We start from the raw sequence: 23,815 nt of genomic DNA, 5'->3' as shown, positions 1-23,815 counted from the left end.
ATCGGCAGGCGGACTCTCAACCACTGCGCCACCAGGGAAGCCCAGGAAGGATTCTTGATAACGGTCCTTGTCACTCCACATGGCAAACTGGCTGGAAGACTGCTCGTCTCCTCTCTCCTTCCTGGTCCCAGTTAATTACGTGTTTACGAAAGCCATCCTTCGGGTCTGTCCTAGGTCCAGAGGGAACTTCCCTCTTTGATGCGCCTCTGTTAATTTATAACAACTACATGTGAGATAATGTCCAAAGATGAGTTTCCGAAGCCAAGAGGCAGATTCTGAGGCCAATGCCGCAAGCTTTTGCACTTGCGATTTCTCTGCTCAAGGCGAGGACAGACACTGTTGTTGGTCCCATCATGTGAACAATGAGACAGCGCTCAGCTCACCCAAGAAAGGCAACATCAGCATCATGCTGGATTCAAAAAATACCTTCTCTCTTTTTGAATAAACTTCTTGGTGGAGTCCATTTTTAAAACTCATTTCAAAATTCTAATCTGTAATTTTATAACAAAGGATGTAAGAGAACGAAAATGTTTTGCTCAGGAGAATTTTAGGACAGATGTAAGTAGAAATTTACTATGTTTCTTCTCATGTTCCGTATTTTTGCAAGCTGAATCACAAGATCTTCCTTGAAAACACTACGTTTATGGCCCATGGTTTCGTGGCTAACTATATTCTTGTAAGAACCTCCAATACGTTTTAGGATGCTCTGTATATTCATTAAATATTAACCTTAATAACATCAACTCTTCATAAGAAAATTTAGTATAGATTCAAAAATGATCTGATCTTAGTTCTAGAAATCTGACCCAACTATTTTTTACTCAGTTTGGATTTAAACAGCACGACAAGGGCTCTAATTTATACTTATCTTTAGCACTATTTAGAGCCTGTAGCTACACTCTGTGTCAGAACACAAAGGACAAAAGCACGCCTCTCAACGCCCAGCCGTGCATGGGCTTTTCTTTCTACTGAGCCTCATCGGGTCTCAATGCTTACTGGCCATTAAGCAATTCATAAATGTCAACTTGACGCTGTATTTCACAGGATGGGGATCTGGATTCTAATCTTAGCTCTGACTTAAAAACTCTGATCAAATGGTTCAGTTTCTCTATTCTGGTGTCTCCATCTCCAGAACAGGGGTAAACATTCCATCACAGAGCAGGAAGGAAGGGCCCTTGACAAGTCGACAAGCAGCTTGAAAACGTGAATGTAGAGGCAACTGTCAATGTAGGAACAGCACCCTTAGGGTTCACATCACACAGGACCGTCACGAGGACCAGGGGCTCCTTTTGGTACCTGACCCGTCGACTGTCACGGACTGAGTCAGATGTACACGTGCAGTGAGGGGCTGCAGGGAAGTTCCTGGGTGTGAAGCAGCCTGTGGACGGCTGACCATCCACAATGCCGTGAGCACCACAACAGAGAGTCAGGGAGTCTTCAGAAGGGGGGGCAGAAACAGCTGGGTGGAGCGGCTGCTGCTGCGAGCCCCTGGGGCGAGGATCCCCAAGCCCCGGTCCTGCTTCTGGGCTACGACCAGTCCCGCCTCCTCGCTTGGCCCTTGCTGTCCACGGCAGGTGCGCCAGGCTCACTCCTGGACTCAGGCGGTGACCATCTCCTCCAGGGCGGGGGCTCGGCACAGAGCCGGGCTTCTACCGCTCCCCTGCGGGCAGCAGAAACCCGGCGGGTACTTGGCTGCCTGTGCCTCCTGCCTCAAGGCCGTGTCTAGGCTCGGAGGGGCAGTAAGCTCGGGCGTCACACTTCAGGGAAGCGATGGCCACACAAGCACCCCGGGTCGTTGAGGAAGGGTGGAAAAGCACAGGGTGAACTTCCTGGAGAAGCCAAATCATACTTCAAGGGCCCAGCAGACAAGAAGTGCCTGTGGACCTCTCCGGCCAGAGAGCCAGCAGCCAGCGCCTCCTGGGTCAGCAGAGAAGGAAAAAGAGGAAGAAAGAGGGTTCTCGGCCACAGCCTGGGATCAGTGCCTCTGATTCATGGGAACGGAGAGGCTCTCCCGTGATGAGTCCACTCAGGCTGTTCTGATGAAATACTCGGAAGCAGGGAGAGACAGCCGGCATGGTCGGGTGGGGGAGAGCTAGGCGCCTCCCTGTCACCGCTCCCAGTCACGTCAGCGTCACAGAGCACCTGCGCCTTGCTGCTGGGCCCTGACCCAGGTAGAAGGTGCAAGAGCATAAAAAGCCCAGTCCCTACTCGCAGAGAAAAAGAGCCTGAGCACCGCCGAAGAAAGAGAAACCACCCAACGCGCGATACACCGCGGTAAGCCCTCCCGTTCTACTGAACGCCGTGTGCATCTTGCACCACACGCTCTTGATGCGTGTTTTCCCTTTAATCCTCGTGACGACTTCACGCCCCCAGTGACAGAGGAGGAAGCGGAGCCGGGGTGGTATGCTCAGGTCCATGCAGCAAGTTAGGAGAAAGCCTGGTGGGGAAGGGACTGGGGCAAGTGGGAAAGGGCCGGGGCAGAGGAGAGAAGCCCGGGGGGGGGGGGGGGGCAGGCAGTGGTGAGGAGCCGGGGCAGGAGAAAGCGGAGGGAAGGCGGGGCCCGGGACAGGTGGGCGGCCTGGCCCTGCAGGGACGGGGCGACACTTCGGTCTGCCTGTGCTGCTTTGCGGGGAAGGAGGGCGGCCGGCTGCGGCGGCAAGGCTGGAAAGGAGGCCACGGTGGCCACACCGGGGGCGGCGATGGGGTGGAGAGAAGGACCAGCGTGGGGTGGGCGCCGGGCCGGGCCACAGGGCTTGGCGACTGGGCGTGCACGTGTCCCGTGAAAACGAGGTGCATATGTGGGGCTGGGGGGACACGATGAGCTCAGTTCTCGCCTGGGCAACTCAGTGGACGGGGGGAACACGCACAGAAATCACCAGGATGGGGGGCCGAGGGCGCGGCAGGCGTGTGGGTGTCGGGGTGGATCCCTAATCCCAGGGGGTCCGGAGTCTAGCGATGAGACGCCGGCACCTGCCCACTACGCTCTGTGGTGAGGCCCCCAAGAATGGGGCAGAGCCTGAGAGTCCACGGCTTCCGGGCACCTGAGTGGCCCCTGCGTTGCCTGGGCCGCAGCAGGCCGCAGAGGGGCCCGCAGAGACTCCCTGGCGGGCGGCAGCACGGCCCTGGCTTGCCCGATGCTGATGGCGCCGGGGCTGCTCTCCAGGGAAGCCCGCAGGGTCGGGCAGGCCGACGGAACAATGCCCCCCATGAGAGGTCAGCTCGGAGACACACCTGCCCGTCCCTGGGCCCCAGTGCTGCCCACGGACGCGCCCTCTTCTCTCAGAGTGAGTTCTCTCTAAGCAGGGCAGGAAGCCGTAAGGAGAAGGTGGCATCAGGAAGAAACAAGAGGCAGGCACGGGAGGCAGGCACACATTTTTCCCAGCAGGAGGGCACACGCTGTGCTGTGCTGCGCTGCGCTGAGCGGCCGGCCCCCTCGTGACTCCGGCCCACAATCCCTTTCTCACCCGGCTCGGTCGTCTCTTCTTTCCTGCCTCCTCCCCCTTCCCCGTCTGGCCTCCAGACCTGTCAGAGTGCCCCGTCTCCGGGATGCCTGTGGCGGGAGGTCGAGGAGGGGGCCGGACAGAGCGAGTCTCCCCCGGCTGGGCCCCGAAGGGCACGTGTGCTGTGGCACAAGAGCCCGCGCCCAGCCCTCAGAGTCACTGTCAGCGGCACCCCCCCCACATCCCCCCCTAAACTGAAGTCCTCAACATGACACACCCCCGACTTTGTTACCCGAAAGATTTTTAAAAACAGTTATTATGGGTATTTCTGAAGTTCTTCTTAAAACCTGGGTCTTCCAGCAGTTTTACTTCTCCAGAATCATTTCGCAAGCCAAGACGGTAAAGAAAGTATTTCAACAGATTCCCAGCATCCAGACAGATCTCTTGGTGTTAGTAAATATCAGTTGGCAAAGAAAGGATGTACCAGAAAATAGTTCAGGAGACGGCGGAAAGTGATTTTTCTAACGTCGCCGTGGCAATACCTGGAGGGCACTGGCAACCCCAACGGTTACTGACAGACCCTCAGTAACACCTTGGTCAAGGGTAAGGTGAATATGGACCCAACCCCAAACTTTCAAGATTGGCACCACTAGGGTTCAGAATGACAGAAAACGTAAGCTAGAGGAGGGAGATGAGGAGGAAACGGCACGTGGGACTTCGGGGGGGGCGGGGAGGGCTGGTGCTGGAGGGACGAGAAGCGGGTGGAGGTGGAAGGCGGGCAGCCAGCACGGGCTGGGCCGCAGTGAGAACAGGGCAGGCAGCCCAGGGGGTACAAGTGGTGGAAGAGAATCCAGGGACAGGAGCAGACGCCAGCACCACGTCTGAGAGCTGTTTCTAGGAGGGCCCGTCACTCAAACCCTTACCAGTGTCACCAAGGGGGCAGGCCCATTACAAGGCCCAGCAGAATCAGAACAGGAACGAGGGCGTCGGCCTCCCAGCCCGGGGGAGGCTGCACCTAGCTCTCCACATCATTCTGGCCTCAAGGTCACTCATCGTTTCCCTGAACACCTTCTCCTATCAAACTGGTCTTAATACCCTGGACATCACACACCAGTCCGGCTGCGCGTCTCCTAGGATCACGGCGCGTGGCGGGAAGGACAGGGAGCCTGTGGACCGGGGGCTAAGCAGACCCAGCCAGAGACCGCGAAGAGGAGGGTGGGCGCCAGGCAGGAACAGGAGCAGGAACGCGTCTGGTGGACAAGTGGGGAAAGAGCTCAAGACCGGGCCTGAGCCCCAGAGGGCCGCACCCAGAAGGAAGCAGCTCGGGGAGCAGCTGGTCTGGGCTAAGGGGCAGAACACGTGCAAGGGCTGGCTGCTGTCACTACCCTCCAGCACACTCACCCAGGACCTCAGTCCTGCGTGCTTATACTTGAGACAACCTTCCAGAATGTATGCCAGGCCTTCCCGGCCTCAGCTTCAGACAGGGCCCTCGGTGTGGAACACCTTTGACTAGACTTCCCTGACCTTTATCTCCCTGAAGTCCTAACTGTCCTTCCCACTACAACTCCAGCGCCCCTTCCCCACGAAGCGCTGCCTGACACTGTCCTGGCCCCACAGACCATCTGCGACTCTCACGCGGTTACTCACGCTCTGCCCGGGCCGGAGTCTCTTTTATGCTCAACTTATTCTGCCTACTCAATTGCAAGGGCTTCTCAAGGATGATGGGGCCATCCTACTCGCTCTGGATCCTTCTTGCTGCCTGACCCGCACTAGGAGAGGCTCCGTGCTTACTGAATTAAACTTATCCTGGGATCCTGGGAAGAGTGAACAAGAATGCTCTTCCAGCACCTACTTCATTTTACATTGATCAATGCAGGTTTACTGCATTGAAAACCTTGGCAAGGTTTTCAATCTGCCTGTGACATGGCAGAAGTAACGGGTCACTGGACCAAGAACTGTGTGAGGTGTCTTCAGATTTGGCACCTGCTGTATTCCTATGAGGCAGCCCTTGGGAATTCCACGCTGGACTGACGACACAGGCCCAGGGACATTCGGGAATAAAGGGCTGCTCTGAGAGCACGTCAAAGCCCTCTGTCTGGGGCTCATCTTAGAACGTAGCAGAGACGATACGAAGAATACGCTGGTATTACCCTAAATCATGTCTCCGGGGTTTCAGCATTTCAAATGTCAAGTGTTGCATGCATTTAGGCCCTTACTAACAGCTCTTGAGGCCTGGAGGGACTTTCCTTTAAGTGAAATAAAGCACCTTTCTTAGCTCACGCCCCTCAGGCTCCTTTGGGGAGCTGCCGCTGAGAACACAACATTTCTGCTGCAAGATGCCGTAAGACTCCCCTACGTGCCAGGGGTAAAAACCATGATGTACTCATACCCAAACTTAATTAAAATGCCCTCAAATTTTCTTTAATTCTGTAGTAAACAGTCCCAATGCACTGACAGTCTTCTACCCCCAACTACTCAAAAGGGATATTGTAGACACTCTTAGGAAAACTCACACTTACTTTCTGTTCACAGAGGGGGAAAAACTGTCAAGAGCTGGGATTGTCTACAGGCCAAGTTTTGCAAGATCTGTGAAAGGAGCTTGCCAGAGATGCATGCTGAGGAAACAGAGGGCGTCTGTGCACCAGGGCGGGGCTGGGGCGGGTGGAGGGTGGGGGCGGGTGGTGTTTAGCCTTTCTACAGCACGTATGGTTGGTGCGGGCTCTAAAAAGCTAGGCCCTAGCACTGAAGGGAGGACTGTGTCCCAAGGGCCTCACAACGGGCAGGCCCAGCTGAAACTGGGCGCTGGATGGCTCCCAAATACGGAAACCAGGCAAGACCACACTGGGAACCCAAGCTTGGAGAGGTCTCCAAAAGTCACCAGGTCAACCTCGTCATTCACAGAGGGAAAGGGAAGTGCAAGCAGGTTAAGCCACTTGCCCAAGCTCTCCTGTACAGAATTAGAGCAGAGCCAAGACCAGAATCCAAGAACTCTAAGAGCAAGAGCAATAGTGGTAAACTTTCTAAGCTTACTACGTGCCCGGAAGTCTCCTATGATTTTACTTAATCCTCCCATTCACGAACTATCATAAGAGGTAAGGAAAAGGACAGAAACTGAGGCCTGGGGAGGACAAACCGATTTTAAGTGGAGCCCAAATGTGCCCCCTTGCCAAGTGCTTTCCCCTGACATCCAGAGTTTCACTGGAACAGATTAACTGGGTCAGCACAGCCGCACTACTAAGCTGTGTCCTAGGCAATGACAGACAGTTACCGTTGTTTTAAGCCACAAGGTTTTGGGGTGTTGGGTTACGGAGCAAGTTAGCAAAAGCCAACTGATACAGCTCTCAAACTCAAACTCCGTCATGCCGGGTATCACCTGCTCTCCAGGGCTTTGCTTCCTACGTGGCGGACTGTTCCTTTTGAAACGCAGAACGCTACAGGGCTGACCCAAGGCCCGGTGTGAGAATGGAATAAGAAGGCCAAAACATCCCTGCCGGCTTCTGGCTGGGTGGTGACGCTCCCAGGTGGCCGCCCACGCTCCCCACCCCACCCGCTCGCGCGGTCCTTCGGGCCGCGGCCAGCCAGCCACGCGCGCCCTGTCCCGCCGGGGGCGGGGCCTGCGGAGCGAGAGAGCCGGCGGTGGGCAGCAGCACACACGTCGGAGGCAGGAGCGACAAGGGCGAGACCAGCTCACCAGCTTCCCAGTGGCGAGCGGCAGGGAGCGACTCACCGAGGGCACAGGTAAGTTGCCGTGCCGGCTGAGAAAGGAGTGAGAGACGGACACACTGATGCCCGGAGCGGCACTGCCGTCCTCGGGAGTGAAGGCCACTTTAGTCTGCTGGACACAGTAGGAGACAGAGGAGAAGGAAGCAGCAGCATAGGAGGCCTGCCGGACAGAGGAAGGAGGGAGAAGACAGGGAAGGAGGGAGAAAAGCAGAGAAACAGTCAGGCATGTACGCATAGAGGCGAAACAGGCTGCTCCCCGACTCTGCTGGGACACTCTGGAGAGGGATGGCTTCCCGGCCCAGCTCAGGGGTTAAGGATGCCTGCCAGAGGCGACCTGGGCGAGCGGGCGCCCTCTTCAATTCTGGGTCCGCTGGAAGTGGCAGCAAGGTGGGAGGAGCCACGCAGACCTGGGTGAGTCCCTGCTCTTCCGCTTACTTCGGGCCCCAGACCCCCCTCTGTGGGGTGGCTGTGCTCCGGCAGAATGCAGAGCGGGAGCCAGGCTGCCTGGGTTTAACCTGAGCCCCGCCACTCGTGACCTGCCTGGCCCCGGGCATTACTCAAAGCTCTCTGTGCCCCAGGCTGTCATCCGTAGGATGTGGGGGACATGGAGCGGGGCAGTATGCGTGGAAAGCACTTAGAACCAGCCTCCCTTGGTGCACGCGGGCCAGCAGGTGTGACCAGCACTCTCACTTCTGTCTGGAAAAATGGGGTCACACTTCTTGCGTCTGCACTGGAGAAGGGATGCCACGCTGCCGGCACAGGGCACGGCCTATGTGTGTCCGGGCTTCAGTCAGAGCTGGGTGTGGCTCCCAAATCTTCCACTTCTGGCAGTGGGCTTTGAGTCAGTCTCTCCAGCTCCCTCAGCCTCAGTTTACTTAAAATGGGCGTGCCAGGGGCCATGGGGAGGGTGGAGCGACGCCACGCGAAAGCCCCGGTGCTCACACAGGGCGGTGTCCGACAGGGTGTCGGCCCACCTCCCGGGCCCCCTGGCAGGGGTCTCCCCAGAGCGGCCCTCACCGCCGCCCTGCCACAGGTGAGGCCGTCTGACAGCTCTCTCACGCGGGCTGGGACTCGCGTGCGCTCCTTAGGGATCTCTCCCCCGTGCTCCGACGCCTACGGGCTACACGGTATGGAGAAGATGCCCAAGGCCGGCCGACAGGCACGCATGCACTCCGGCAGGAGGCGATGAGGAAACTTCACATTTCAACCTAACTGGCCCAGCTGTCCAACCAAACATTTTAGGTCAGAGGTCTGGGGGGCAGGCATTTATACTTCTGTGGTGACAATTCCTTCTTGAAATCCTAGAATCAGTTTTCAATTTTTGTTCATATCCGGGCATGTTCAGATGTCTGTGGGGTGAGCAGGAGAGGTGAAAAGCTGAGACCTGAGCACAACTGCTGAGACACAGCTAGCCGGTGGCAGAACTGCGACCCACGGCTCCCAGCCCGAGCCTGGCCTCTCCTCTACTAGACCAGGCTGTCCCCCAAGAGGCTGGCTGCGGCTCTGCGGGGCCAGCCCCAGAGCCCGCTGAGTGTAGGAAGGCTCGGGGACGCCTGGGGCCAGGCGTGCTCGAGGCCCAATCACAGCACTGCCGAGGCCCAGACAGTTTCGAGGAGTCACCCAGGGGCCTTTGTCGCAGGTCGGCAGCTGCCTCCCAGAAAAGTCGGGGCAGCACCTCACGTCCTCTCGCAATGGATAAAAGGCGGCCTGGCCAGCCACGCTGGGCCCCTCGCTGGTTAAATCACTACCAGACTGACCAGCGTAAGAGCAAGACAGCACATGCAGCTCCGATATGATAAAGTCGGGTCTCCTCTCCTGGAGAACATGGCTGGATGGGACACTTGGATTCCACACCCTGACCAGAGCCCACTCGGTTAGTAAACTGGTGGCAAAGAGAAAAGGGTTGAGAGGTGCACCCGCCGTGCCCCTCGTCTGGTCCCAGAGCCTCACAGCCTGCCCACGGCTGGACAGCCTGCCTCTGTGCTACCTACACGGAGTCCTTACACAGGAGGGGTTTTTCAAGGAGGGACGGTGCGCCATGCCTGAAACACAAAGCGGCTCTGTGCAAAGCCATCCTGCTTCAGTAGAGCTGGTTCTCACTGGGCCATGCCCGGCCAGGGCGGGGGTTAAATCACTGCGCAGTGAGGCCCATTATGTAAATCAAGTCCACAGATGGCCCTACACAGACCGTGCCCTGTGCTCTGATTGAGTCCCTCCTTTCTGGGAGGTCTATATTGGAGCCAAAGAAGAGAGAAAAAAGGACCGTCAACAGAGAAAGCAAACATTCTGAGTACAAGCCAGCCCCAGCTGCAGGGGCTGTTCTGGAAAAGAAAGGCGCCACCCCCCAGGGTGGGGAGATGGTGCAGCAGGAGACAGGCCGTAGCAAGGGCACGAGAGCACGGCCCAGAGCCCTGGCCCGGAAGGAGAGGCGCCGAAACCTGCCCCAGGACCATCCCAGTTCCTAGAGACCTGTCTGGATGAGAGACTGGTCGCTTGGGGGTGGAGCGGCGAGGGACACCCGGGAGGGGCCGCTTACCAGCTGCCGCTGCTTGGGGGGCAGGGCGGGGGGGGGCGCGAGCTCCTGCGGGGCATCGCCGGCGCTGAAAGAGTCGCTGAAGCCGTACACCTCCATGAGGAGCTTGTTCTTCTGCTGGTAGATGTGCTCCTTCTGCGGCGTCTGGTAGAACATGGAGGGCTGCGGCTCCGAGTAGTCCTCGAGCAGCTGCATGTAGGCCAGCACTGCGGACACAGAGGGGCACTGCGCTGGAGGCCGCCGAGTACAGATCCCCCACCCTGCCCCCCTCACCGCGGCCAGGGTGAGGCCCGGAGAGCCCACCCTGTACGACACTACCACGCGGACACCCGTGTCAAGGCGATGTGAACCCTGACTCGGCGACCACGGCGTGTCACGCGGGGTCACGGTGGAGGTGGTGACGGGGGGAGCCGTGTGTGCGGCGAGGGAGGGCGAGGATCTACGGGAACTCCCTGTACTTTCCGCTCAACGTCCCTGGGAACCGAGAACCGCTCTAGGGAAGAGTCTGTTTTTAGAAAGGCGTAGGGGGCACTCCACTCCTTGCTGAGAAGCCCTCGGGGCTTTCCAGCCTCTCCAGGGCCGTGGCCGTGGCCTGTGCGCGGGGCTCAGCGCACGGCAGGCGCCCCAGTGCACGCTGCCCGCTCCTCTGGCTCTCTCAGTTCCCGGACCACGCTCGGGGCTTTCCGCAGCGCTGTTCCGGCTGCTCTTCCCGCAACCCTGCTGCTATGCTGCCAGGCCCGACTCTTTCCCTCCTTTGGGCCTCGGGCTCAGGTTCCCTGACTTCCATGGAGGTCTCTCACCCCCGGCCCTGCCCCAGCAGCCCCTCCTCGGACCCACGTTCCCTTCCCGCAGAGGCCTTCCCACTGCGTGTCACGAGCTAGCTGGGCTTTTTTCATTCGTCTGATTTTTCTGAGCACCTACTATGTGTTAGGCACTGACCCAGGTGCTGGGACTACACAGGGGCCGGCAAAGCGAATCCTTCGCCTGCGTGGCGCTCACACCCTCCCCAGGAGGACAGAAAACAGGCCGAGGTGGGGTCTGCGTGGCCCATGGAGGACAGTGAAATGGGGTGGCGATGGGGGTGCTTCTCTAGAATAAGGGTGAGGACGGGTGGAAGAGTCTTCCCGGCCAGGCAGAGGCCCACAGCCAGGACGAGGGTCCGCTGGGCAGAGCACAGCTGGTGAGGGGAGACGGATGACCCAGGAGGTTGCACGTGGCTGCGTGAACGGGGCAAGGAAGTGGGCTTGAGGCTGAGTTGGCGGGAACCCCACAGAAGGGCCCCCCCCACCCGCCCCCGGGGTGTGCCCGGACCTGCTTCGTCTTGGGAAGACGGTTCTGGGCAGCTGTGCTTGCTCAGGTGAAAGGCCGCGATGGGCGTCGGGGGGATGAGAGTGGTTTGGTTCAGGAAGAATCTCCAAAGCAGGTGCAACAGGACTTACTGCCTCTCACTCAAGAGCTGAAGCTGCAGGAGGGCAGGGACCTTGTCTGTCCTGTCCGCTGCTGTATCACCGGTGCCTAACACACAGTAGGCGTCCACACATAATTTACAGAATGAATGAATGAAGAGAACGCATGTCCCCCCAGCATCTGTCCCTGCTCAGTGACTTGCTGAACCAGGCTGCAGCCCGGGGGGCGGGTCTTGCGGAGCACCCGCTGGGTAGGCGAGAAATAACAGTCACTAAGCTCCGTTCTCCCCCTCCAAGCCCAGAGGTTGTATGGAACATCCTCTGTACAGAGGGGCGAACAGTGAGAAAAGAAGTGCTCACATTGAAACATAAGGATCCTCTCCTCTCTAAAAGCCCTTTAAGAAGCCCTAGCCCCGGTGCTTTGTGACCACCTAGAGGGGTGGGATAGGGAGGGCGGGAGGGAGACGCAAGGAGGAGGGGATATGGGGATACATGTATAGCTGATTCACTTTGTTATAAAGCAGCAACTAAAACACCATCGTAAAGCAATTATACTCCAATAAAGATGTTTAAAAAAAAAAAAAAAAGCAGCCCTAACCCTTGCCCCCGCGGCCATCTGTCGCGGAGCCGCGGCCTCACGGCGGAGCTGCCTGCACCTGCGGGGCCCGCACGGCGGGCAGGCTCCCTCACCGGCAGTGTGGCGCCACCGACGGAGCCCTCGGCCGCAGACAGCGGCTCCGCGGCAGGTGCGACGCCCTCAGCCCTCACGTGAGGGCATCAGCGTAACTTTATTTCTGACTTTTGGTGGTTAGTGACCCAAGCCCCATCTTCCGAGCCAGGCCTTTCTGAAGACTCCAGAGGGTTCTGGGAGAAGTGACAGTCTGGACCTGACAGAGCCGTCATCTGGCGTCTGTAGCTGTGAGGGCTGGACTGGAGCAGAATTTCTCCAACCCCAATCTACCCGTGTGGACGGGATCTCGCACTTTACACTCCCTGTCGCAGAGTCGAGGTCAAGGCAGGCCCGAACTGCTCCGCCCTTCCCCTTCTCTAGGTAGCGGAGGAAGTTCCTGGGTGGTAGGGCATCCTCTATACAGACGCGTGTTTGGGGGGAAAGGCACCGTTGCGCCCCTCAATACCTGTGTCAGAAATAAGTACTAACTTATTTACAGAGTTACCGTGCACGAACTAAGAGGGAGGTGAAGGGATGCGAGCGCCTGCTAGGTGAAGCCGAAGTTCAGATACTGAGAAACCATGGCAACGACAAGTTTGCAGGGCTTGACTCTGTATTTTCAAATAACCAGAAAGTTGGGCTTAACTGGAGACCTAAACCAGTCAGAGATGAAAGGACAGAGACACGTTGCTGGGGAAGGCAGCAATGAAGGCAGGGAGATGGTCTTTCTCTTCTCTGCACCTCACTGGGGGTCAAGGTAGACAGGAAATGCCTTTCTCCAAATACGTCTTTCTAGCACCCTTCACTGAAAGAGGGGTTCAAAGTTACCTTCTTTATCTAAAGGAGTAAGAACATCTCAGCCCCAAAAAGCACAGAGTGGAGCCTGGCTGTCAAAGGTGGTTTCCTCCAAAAAGCACAGAGTGGAGCCTGGCTGTCAAAGGTGGTTTTTCCCCCATAAAATCAGTGCTTCTCAAGGAGAAGCGCGGCTCGCAGTCCCCCTGGAACCCCACGTCGCCTTTTCTCTAACACCGCATAAGCAACACCACTGGGTTCCAGGGGAAGATGCAAACCATGAAGACGACCCCAAATGCCCACGAATTTCTCCCCAAGGAGCCTGAATGCAACCACCTCTGTCTGACCAAAATGGAAAGCTTCAGTAAGGCTGCGATCTTTTCAGGAGCTCCACGAACTCCTTGATGTTGAAGTCCTTGTAGAGAACTGCTAACCAAGCACAGAGAAGCAGCAGCGATGGTCACCACCTTCTAGAAACAAGGAGGACCAATCCATTTCAAAGGCAGCCCAGCACAAGGGCCCAGAGACTACAGCCACTGGCATCACTGGGAAGGCCCAGTGGGCACCTGGGGCTACGGGCAGACGGTGATGAGGAAGCTTGTCTGGCACAAGGGGCTCACAGGGCCGGGGACCCTCAGAGCAACCCAGAGGACGGGGATGCTCTCTGACACCGAGGCTGCGTGCGCACCAACTTTGTCCAGCGTTGGCCAAGTATAAAGATGATGATTATCTCCTCCTTTCCTTCAAAGCAACTCTGTGAGGAGTCTTCCACGGGGCTGCAGATTGGAACTCTTCAAGGGTCACCTCGGGAAGCGAAGAGCAGACTTGAGACTAGGACTAAGCCTCAGGGAGCCTCAAGTCAGGGGTCCTTTCACAGGGCACCGAGAAGACCACCGGCTGCGCAGGGGTTACTACTGTAAGCTGGCACAGGGCTCAGGGAAGTGGGGGGAGGCCTTCCTCCTCAGCCTGGGAGGCAGTGAGCTGAGCTAGGAAAACACTGCTCAGAAGCCCACATCTGCCACCCACTTCCTTGCTGATCTGATCTTGGGCAGAGGCTCAGTTCCTCTGAGCTCCAGTTTCTTCAGCTATAAAAAGGGGGCTAATGACACCCGGCCAGCCAGGAGGCTGGTAAGGACGAACACGACAGAGTATATCAGAGCATGTCAAGCTTCAGGCCAGGGTGCCACACTGGAGGCGCTCAGGAGATTTTAAAGGTTTGCAGGCACAAGAGCCACAGACATTGACGGATGACACAGAGCCTAGAAATGGATGCCTAAATTAATAGGAAATATTTTCAGCCACAGGAGACTTGAGGCTATTCAAAAGGCAACAATGGACGCCTCCCCCTTTCCTTTTCTTCTCTGCCTGAAGCCGGCTGCCCACACCTGGTCTAAGAGCTCAGAGGGCAAGGCTCCTGGCTCCCCAGCCAGGCGGCACCACAAATCTGCTGTGGTTTGCACAGATGCAAGCCTGCTCTTGGTCTGGGTCCAGAAGATTCCTAGGAAAGGACAGGAAAGGGTGCGATCGCTCAAGGGCACGCTGCTCAAGTCAAGGCCAGGTGGGTGGAGGGGAGAGGCCCACGGCTCTTTAGATACCTGTGCGTGCAGACAGAAGCACAGAAGGAGACGTTCCTGGCGCTGCTGTTTGCAGCTCCCTCTACTAGCGGCCTGGTTTCTAGTGAGTGAACTTACATGACAGATGGGAAGGACATCATTAGCCCTACAGAGCCAGCTCTCCCTCCAGCTGGGGGACCACACCACCGAGGCCATTATACAAGCGGGGCGACACCCAGTGTGGTAACTAAGGCCAGGTCTCCCCTTCTGAGAACGGGCCGCTCTCGGCAGGGCCAATCAGACGCTCTCACTTGGGCATTTGGAATGGATACTCAACTTCCAGGTCACAGAAGTCATCTGCTGGATGTTTCCACTGAGGCCAGGGACTCCTGGGGCTGTGGGCTGATGTGGCCACACACATATCGAAACACTGACAGCCAGTCTGCCCAAGGAAGATGAGGCAGAGCCGTGCGGGTGACGTGGGGAGTGGGCGGGGCAGAGAGACAGGCAACACAGAGCAGTCGGGGAGCCAGCAGAAAAGCAAACCCCTGCAGAACTCCACTTAGGACCTTGGAAAATATTCGAAATACAAAAATCCAAAATTTCAGCTCTACCCCTGGGCCCTAATAACATCATATATCAGATTATCTGGTCCAAGAAGTGTCCTCAGCAACTCCAACCAGGCAATCTCAGATTCCAAGTCGTTATGTGACATTTCAGTGTCTGCAAACAGAAGACAGAGCGGTACCAGGGTTCTCTCTAAACAGCCCCCCTGCATTTCAGGGAGCCTTAGAAAACCCCTGTGGGTGCGATCAGGGCTATTTTAACTCAAATGTCTGCTCTGCTTTACCCAGATGTAATGCCGTGATATTTGTTTCTCTTTGTCACCACGCGTTCGGGCCAGAAGGTCAACTGACTGCCACCTACAAGAGGCCAAATACTCTGTGGAGACCAGACCTGAGGTTCTGTCGAGACCAAAAGGAGAGGTCAGCTTCTCAGGCTTTAAAAATGACCCCCAGTACTGACAACACAAGGCTCCTGTAAGTGTCCACATACCTGTGGTTCTACCTTTTATGAAATTAGAAGGCCACTGGTTTGATTCTGATCTACTGTTTCAAAACAACACCATTTTAGGTTACAAAAGGTGCTTCCCGAGAACAGCCCAACCAAAGCTTACTGTGTTTGTTTTTCTTCTCTGGGAGAGGAGGAGGTTTTTCTGGGTCACCCGTTGACTCAGGAACAGTGAAATCACCCACAAATTCGACAGAGGCTGAGGAACCTCCTTGCTGATAGGGAAGAATAGCAGCAAAGGGCGTGAAGGGGACGGACTGGACCGAGGCCGGGTTCTGCAGGTCCTCCTCGGAGATGTTGTCGTACTGCGAGGGGTGCCGCTCGTAGGACGCCCTGCAGCCAGAGCTGTCCGCCGTCTGGGAGGCCGCGCTCCTGCGCTTCTTCTCGGGAAGAGCAGGCGGCACGTCCATCTGCTGCCCTGGGGCCGAGGGCCCCTCTGGCTGGGGACAGCTGCCCAGAGGCAACTGGAAAGGATGGCCAAGAAATGGAGACCCAGACTCCCCCAAGGACTCTGGCAACGGGCTGAGGTTACAGGCCACTTGCTGAGGTATCTGGTCTGCGTTAGAGAGGTCTTGCTGGAGGAATTCGTAGTCAGGGTCGTAATGATCTGCATTCACAACAGGAGAAACATACTGTGAGCCACCAACCCCCACGGAAAGAAAAGACCCCACCCTTCTTCCTTGACCCGGTGCTGCTCATTAGAGAGTGACCAAAACACATCTCCCGTCTCATCCACAAAGACTCTCACTTTACTTTATATTCTTCATTTTTCTCCTGCTTATAAAAGTAAAACCAGATGGGAATTTGACTGTTTGCTATCCAATTCTTTGTACTTTCCTGGATTTTTAAAAGTTTCTTACTTAAAAAAAGAAAAATGCATGACCACTGTAGAAAAGATGGCCCAAAAACCCTATTGAGAAAATAAAAATCACCCACAATCCCATAATCTAACTATAATCTCTGCTTACCATTGGATATATTTCCTTAAAAGTCTTTTTTCCCTTGGATTCTTTTTTTTTTTTTTTTAAACTCTGAGAAAACACTATATAAGCGGTCTTGGATTTTGTCCGCTGATGATCACTATATCATAATTGGTTTTTAATACAGCTATGTATTATTCCACCAAATGGATGTATCGTAAGTCTCCTGATTTCCTACCACTGAGTAGTAGATTCTTTCCAGTTTATCATCATTACTCTTAATAATGCTGAGATTAATGTCTTTGGACAGAAATCTTGCCATAAATCTCTGATTATGTTCTTAAGATAAACTCTCAGAAGTGAAGTATCTAGTTCGCGGGACATGAACAGTTCAGTGCTCTGTGAGCCTCCTGCCAAACTGCATGCCAGACCCTCATCGGGCCCCACCGCCCGAGGTGAGCATGTGCTGCTCACGCGCCCTCGCCCTCCGTCAAAAGTTGTCAGGGGCTCTGAGCACAGATGGCTCTGAATTCTGGCAAAGGGAGTCAAATGACACACTGACAGACTAACTGAAGTAACAGTTACCATTTCAGTATCTCCCATGGGGTTTCACACTGCTACTCCATTTAAACTTTCAACCCCCTTCAGAGACAGACACTGGTATCCTCATTTTGCAGAGGAGGAAACTGAGGCTCGGACTTTGAGTGACTTGGCCAAGGTCAACAGAGCCAGTGACTGGCATCGCTGTCTGAGCCCAAAAAAGCCACCGAGAGACGATGAGCCAGCAATGGTGACCGAAACGCCCGGCAGCTCACCTAGCGTTTCACAGCTTGTGTTCCGGGAGCACTGCCCGCTGTCCCTGTCCAGAGAGGACAGCTGCTCGTCCGACTTGCTGAGCTTGCCTATGCTGCTGCAGGGGGACAGGCGGGGCGACTCGCCGCCATATGAGTGGCTGCCGCCCGACAGTCGTCTCTGTGCGTAACAGTCCACGTCAAAATCCTCCCGGCAAAAAAACGAAAACAAACCAAGTCACTCCTGGGAGATGGTGGCAGAGACCAGGGGAGGGAGCCGGTACGTTTACTCGGAGAAGGAAATACCGGCAAGCTCAGCAACCTGCTGGAAAGGCCCGTCTTTGCTGTAGGCTGTAAACACCACTTCTGCGCCTTCCGAGAAAGAGGGCCTCCGCAAGTGCTCAGAGCTCGGTGCGAGGGAGGCCCTGGGGCCGGTCTCAGCCTCCCCACCCCGTGAGGGAACTTCCACCCCAGTGGGGAGAGCTCCTCCTGTGACCAACGCCAGGGACTGAAGACCACTGGGTTTCTCTCAGCTTCAGGAACCAAATCCCCAAACCTGAAGCCTTCCTCTGCCTTTCTAGATGGAGCTAATTACCTGCCTATTAATTCCAACAGGCAAACTGGAGCCACTGGTGGCTCGACTCATGGGGGCCACGACGGCCACTCGGGTGGGGGATGGAGCCGACTGTCTCTTCTTCGGTGGCAATGCTGGTGGAGGACTGAAACAGAGCAAGGAACCCTATCAAACCAGACACCCCACAAAATGCTTTAAACAGATACTGGGGTATGGGAGGTGGGTTCTTTCATTATCAGATACTTCACACCTGCTTTTCACACTTTCAACTCCCATCCCATCAAGGCCAAAAAACTAGTATCCAAAGTCCTTGCTTTTCTTTTTGTAACAAATGGTGCCAGTTTTTGCTTGGCTAAGGCTAAAAGGCAAGCGGTTGGGAGTTCTCAGGGTGCGGGGCAAGGGAGGGCACTGGGCCAGGCTCGCGTCCTCCGGAGACGCCCCTCCGGAGGAAGGTCAAACCGCCAAGGTGCCTAAAGAGCAGGCTCTGACCCTAATGGCACCATCTTCTTTTTGGCTCATCCTACCCATCCATTCATGAAATTATGACATAAATAGAGGAGGGTGCTAGAAAAACAGAAAATTACCTATTATCAACCACACGAATGCCAGGTAAGGGCGGTTTGGGGGGCGCGACCTCTTCATCCGTGGAATCTGGGAGCCCCTCGGCCGACTGCGACAGGCCGGTCGTCTTGTTTAGAATCTCCATCTCTCGATCTGTCAGGGGGAGCTCAGACTGGCTGGAGAGTTGAAGAGAACTCGGGGTTACAGAAGGCCACAGAGAAGGTCCTGAGAGCGTGAGGATGTGACCAGGGCAGGGAAGTCATGGGGGGACAGGGACGGAGGTGCCCTGGACACAGAGCTGACACTGTGCCCTGGGCTCCAAGGCAGAGATGGGGTTTCAAGTCTGGTTCGATCACCCACAAACAGCAGAAGCTTGGCCAAGTCCCCCTGCCTCTGCACCTCAGTTTCCTCATCTGGAAGAGGAATCTCTGGACTAGATGATGTTCTAAAATGCTCCAAGTGTAGGTCTTATGTTTTTACTAGGGGCTTGTAGTAGAAATTATTGCAAGGCCTTATAACTGTCCACATTACCATCAGTTTCCTTCCTTGATAAAGTTAAATGCTCTCAAGTCAAACCCCTAAAACCCAACCCTTCAAAGTTCTTTCTAATTATGGGAGGAAGCTGGTCAAGAATAGTGTAGGTGGGTTTTGACATCACACACCATCCTTAGAAAAGGTCACGCTATTAACCTAGAGACCAGGCAATTCTTCAGAATGGGTGTGAGCTACACACACTTTAAAGTAATGCAGGCTCTTACCCAGAATTCACTGAGAAGGGAATGTGGGCCTCACAGGGCCTGCCTGATGTGGGCTCCGGACCTGGCTCCCCTTCTTTCTCAAGTGTAGATCAACCGTGACCCCAGATACTGGAGGGTCTGGTCAGCACTCACCCGTCGGGTTTGCAGGCTGGGGAACTGGGTTTCACTGGGCTTGTTGGAGACGGATGCCCCTGCTTCTCGATGGTAAGTCTGACCAGCTCCTACACCCCACACAAGAGAAAAGCAGTGAGACACGAGGAAGGTTCCTCACCGTGAACGTTCCCAACCAGGTGGCTCAGCTGTCTGTCCTCCACTGCCCACAGATTCCTCACTCACCATAAGTGCGAGTATGATTTGACTTAGGTAATCTGCCTGACTTCCTTCCCAAAACGTCCCCTACCCTCCAAATATACCTCAACAGCACATCGAAAGTTTCACGTGCATAAAGGCACTTCCTTTTGGAAGGAGGAAATGACGAGCCCCACTGTCTCAGAATGACTAAGTTCATCACACAGATCAAACTCCTGGCAGAACAACGGCCAGTCGGTTTGTGGAGGAAGAACAACTACCCTTTAGTTCTCTGAAGCCATTATACGGTGTGCAGGACGCTGCCTGCTAACAATCAGACCTCTGGTCTTGGGGAAGCTGCTCTCCCAGAGCGAGCTGGCCATGGGCGTGGCAGCAGCTGGTATCCTGAAATGACTGGTGGGAATCTTCGTCGATGGACAGAAGGTTTAGGGCATATTACCCAGCAGAAAAATGACTTTACAAAATACTTTTTTTTAATAGGAAAAAAAAAAAAAAGAGAGGTGATCAGGGCCTATTTGGTTTTTTCAACCAGAATGCATCTTCCCCCAGTTTGATGAGTTGTGGTGACTGCACACACCACGTAAGAATCACTCAAAAATACAGAACGTTCCCACCACCCTCTCCAGTTAATCTGCCGCACCGCAACCACTTTTTCACTTCTGTTTCTTGGATCACTTCTGCTTAGAACTTGAAATAAGTGGAACCACACAGTATGTACTCTTTGGTGTCCATCTTCTTTTTCTGAACAGCTTTATGCTGTTCAAATTTTCTCAACAGCTTTATGCTGTTCAAAATTCAGCCATTTAAAGTGTGCAATGCAATGGTTTTTAGTCTGTTCACAGTGTTGTGCAACCATCAACACAATCAATTTTAGGACCCATTATTACTTCCAAAACAAACTCTGGACCTTTCAGTGGTCCCTCCTCATGTCTCCCCAGCCCTCCCGGACCCACAACCACTAATCCACTCTCTATCTCTACTCGTAGATCCTCTTTTGCTCAGTGTACACACCCACGTCTCTGTGCGCATGAGTAGTGTGTTCCTTGATGTTGCGAGTTGTATTCCACTATACGGATAAACCCACAACTTCTTCATTCGTTGTCCTGTTGATGCACACCTGGGTAGGACCTACCTGTGTCACATGAGAAGTTCAGGCTTTCAGCATGAACGTTACAGAGGAGGCAGCAATGGAAGAAGGTGGGTAATACAGCAGTGTGCCCCCAAATCAGACTGCAAAGCCTCTCCCAACTCAAAACACCCCACACAGGAATCCCGACAAGTGTGGTAAGGCAAAGAGTTAATACGATGGATGGAAGTAATGCTTTGGATAGCCTTTCTAAAAGATGACTTGTCAGTATACATAAAAAGCTTTAAGTATTTGCATACATTGTATAATAATTTAGCCCAAGGAAAATGACGCGGATGTGTTCAAAAATTAAGCCACAAAGAACGGTCACCGCAGCATTACGTGTAACAGGTAAAATCAGACTACTCAATAGTCCATAATTAAATATTCAGTACTAGGTACTGATTACATAAATTAAGATAGACTTAAACAATGGACCATTGTACTACCATTAAAAAAACTCACAACAAGAATATACGATAGCGTGGAAAGACAATACAATGTTAAGTGGAAAAACAGCCCAGATGGTACACTGGTGTATACATAGTATGTTTTGGAAACAAAACAAAACCAAGAACACACGTATAGGAAAAAATATGGCTATGAAACACCCCTTATATTTTCTTGTTTTTGCTTCTCTGCTTTTCCTTACTTTGCTATACAATGCACATGTATTACGTCTGAAATACTAATTAAAAGAAAAATAAGGCATACTCCATATAATCAGAATCAGTGTCACCCCACTCTGTAATAGTTTCGATGCCTATTCCTGGAGAAACGTGGAGGGTTGAGATCGCCAAGAATCAAGTACTGGAAGAAGAAAGGAGAAGGTTGGCATTTTCCTGTTATCACCATCTAGGAGTTAAACATAATATCGCAAATATTTAAGGAAGAACTAACTAGCTGGTGATTACAGACAAGGTGGAGAGACAAGAGACGATGTAATTCGAAGAGAGAGCAAGTGGCGTGGAGGCAGGCCCCCTGCACCCCATCGCCTGGAGGAGGGTGGGGAAGGCCGTTCATCCAAGAAGCCCATCACCAGGCCACACAGAAGAGCATCACGGCATCAGAGGGAGTCAAAGTGCCTTGGAAGCGCCACACTCAGCTCACTCTCTTTACAAGCAGGGCAAAGGAAAAGGGAGGAGCCTGTACGCTTGCATCTGCTGAGGCAGGACAGAATTCCACTAATTCTTCATTGATTCCTGAGCAATTATAATTAGAATGCCATCTTTCTGGAGAGGCAGCTGTGTGAACTCAACTAAAGAACGATGGCAAAAGAACCACGCAACGACAGGCACGCGTGTGCAACTGCGCACCCGAATCCCAAGACAAAGTCAGATCTCAGCACTTACCCTCCTCCCCCCAAGGCCCAACCAGACCATCACAGGAGGGGCAGCTTTCCATATTCGCCACGACCTTCCAGCCCAAACACAAACACACCGGCCAGAAGGTCTTCCCTCTCAATCTGGCTTCCCTCTCACAGGCAGAAGGGCACCCTCAGAATGTGCACGTACCCGGCGACCGTGCCAACACCCTCATCTCCTTCGGAGCCGACCATTTGTAACCTGGCCGGAGCCCAACTCCCCCCACTGAAGCCAGATTTCTGAGAGGATGTCAGACTTTCCAGTCCTCCAGAGGCACAGGTTAGGAAAGACTGCGAGAGATGGCACAGGAGACTGTGTCCAGAGCCAGCAGCTGTAACCCAGACAACGGCCAGTTCACCGAAAAGCAGTTTTCAAAACCCCAAAGGCACCTGGAAGAGTACCTTTCCAAATACACGCTACTTTATTTCCATGTTCATTTTATTCACATTGAGAGAGTGATCACAGAGACACTTCCATCTTAGACGACCTTCATCCAGTCAAAGCACAGCTCGGCGCTCAGGTAACAAACGGTCCTATCTGCTCTGTCTCCTCGGCCCCTGCCCGGCAGAGGGGACACGGCTGCACAAGGAGAGGCCCAAGCCCTCCGGGGTCACGTGCTCCCTGCAGCCTGGGCCTGTGCTCCTGCTCAGGCCGCACCCGACCCGGCACTGTCTCTCCCCTATCCCCCTGGGGCCCTGTGCCTACGGCCATGACACAGCCCCTCTACCGGTGAGTGGCCCTAAGACAAGTTCTTCACCAAAGACACTGGGTACAGGTCAGTGGGGAGTTTCCTGTAACTGAAGTGGCATAATGCAGGCACAGGGCTATCCAGCCCCGGTACGACCTCTATGGTGACAACAGGGGACCCTCCCTGCCCACATCCTACGTGGGGGTGAGGCAGCGACAGAGCAGAGGAAGTGCCTTCCTTCTCACGTGTGCTCAGGAGGAGACAGAGCACTAAGGAGACAAGGTGCCAGAGTGCACTGGCCTGGCGGGTAACTCCTCAAGTCAGCTTCTGGAGGCTCACAGCAGCCTAAAAAACAAGGCAGCCAGAGGAGATCTCAAATTCCACCCTGAAAGATGCTGAAGAGACCAGCCCAGAAGCAGTGCCAGGCCTGGTTGGCATGGGGGGAGGGGCATAATTTTAAAACTGGGCACCCGTGTCTTCAAAATAATGACTTGGGGCCAAACACTACCACTCGAACAATAGAAGTTTTCAGGGTTCACCCCCAAAAAAGGCCCTAAACGAGCTGACAGATTATTGAAAGCCCTTCTCTTGACGTTTGTCGCTAAGTAGAACACGTGTGGGCCCAGAAAGGAGATGCTGCTGCTACAGCCCCTAGCTGGGTAGGACGCCCTTCTACTCCCAACACCCTCTTGAGAATGAAAAAGCAGCAAACGTTCGGTGCAGCTCTTCAGGTTAGCAGATTTACTAGAAAAAATACTTAGCGAACTGCTCAGAAAGTAGGCTGGGGAGGGCTTATCTCAGTTTAAGCCACCCTCTTATTTTGAAAAAAGGTTAACAACAAAAGTACCCCTAAACCCTGAGCGTATGAAGCTGAAACAGAAGCATGATGATTTCTCTGACTTATGAAAGTATATCCACAACATTCCTACGTGGCAATTTCCTACTACACATAACCCGCCGTCTCTTCCCCCTTTCTTCTTCCCTCTCCTTCTCCTCCTCTGTAAAGCAGTGGAATACTCAGACCACTGCACACAGGAAATACTCAAATACATGCCACATAAGATGGACCATGTAGACACACCAAGAAGAACTATTTCAAATGACTGCAAAGTGATGGATAACCTGAAGGTCAAAAATAACTTTGAAACATCTTTAATACTTTCTAATAATCATACTGATGGAGGTGGTTAGTGTTATTCTGAGACTGTTGTGTTTGTATTGTGAAAAAACAAACGAGTCAAAAACAAATGTCGATATTTTTTAAAACAGGGATTTTCAGTGTGGGAGGAAGAAAATTAAGATAGAAGCTTGATGAGGTTAAGTAAAAACCAGTATAGGGCTTCCCTGGTGGCGCGGTGGTTGAGAGTCCGCCTGCCGATGCAGGGGACGCGGGTTCGTGCCCCGGTCCGGGAGGATCCCACATGCCGCGGAGCGGCTGGGCCTGTGAGCCATGCCCGCTGAGCCTGCACGTCTGAAGCCTGTGCTCCGCAACAGAGAGGCCACAACAGTGAGAGGCCCGCGTACGGCGCCAAAAAA

General features: G+C 54.3%; 1 protein-coding gene across 1 annotated transcript in view; it reads right to left on the bottom strand.

Annotated features, from left to right (window-relative positions):
• The window catches only part of RAPGEF1 (Rap guanine nucleotide exchange factor 1), a 56,323-nt gene that overhangs the window by 21,092 nt on the left and 11,416 nt on the right, over positions 1 to 23,815 (bottom strand). The window contains exons 3-9 of the mRNA XM_055089390.1: positions 18,925 to 19,013; positions 18,058 to 18,210; positions 17,495 to 17,618; positions 16,924 to 17,107; positions 15,295 to 15,795; positions 9,700 to 9,902; positions 6,673 to 7,323 (exon numbers count right to left, since the gene is read on the bottom strand). Of these exons, the coding sequence (XP_054945365.1) occupies positions 6,673 to 7,323; positions 9,700 to 9,902; positions 15,295 to 15,795; positions 16,924 to 17,107; positions 17,495 to 17,618; positions 18,058 to 18,210; positions 18,925 to 19,013 (1,905 nt within the window). The remainder of the gene's footprint in view (positions 1 to 6,672; positions 7,324 to 9,699; positions 9,903 to 15,294; positions 15,796 to 16,923; positions 17,108 to 17,494; positions 17,619 to 18,057; positions 18,211 to 18,924; positions 19,014 to 23,815) is intronic.

This window comes from Physeter macrocephalus, chromosome 13, assembly GCF_002837175.3.
Source record: "Physeter macrocephalus isolate SW-GA chromosome 13, ASM283717v5, whole genome shotgun sequence".
Classification (NCBI taxonomy): Eukaryota; Metazoa; Chordata; class Mammalia; order Artiodactyla; family Physeteridae; genus Physeter; species Physeter macrocephalus.
Note: the sequence above shows the minus strand (reverse complement) of the source record. Positions and strands in the feature narration are given on the sequence as shown.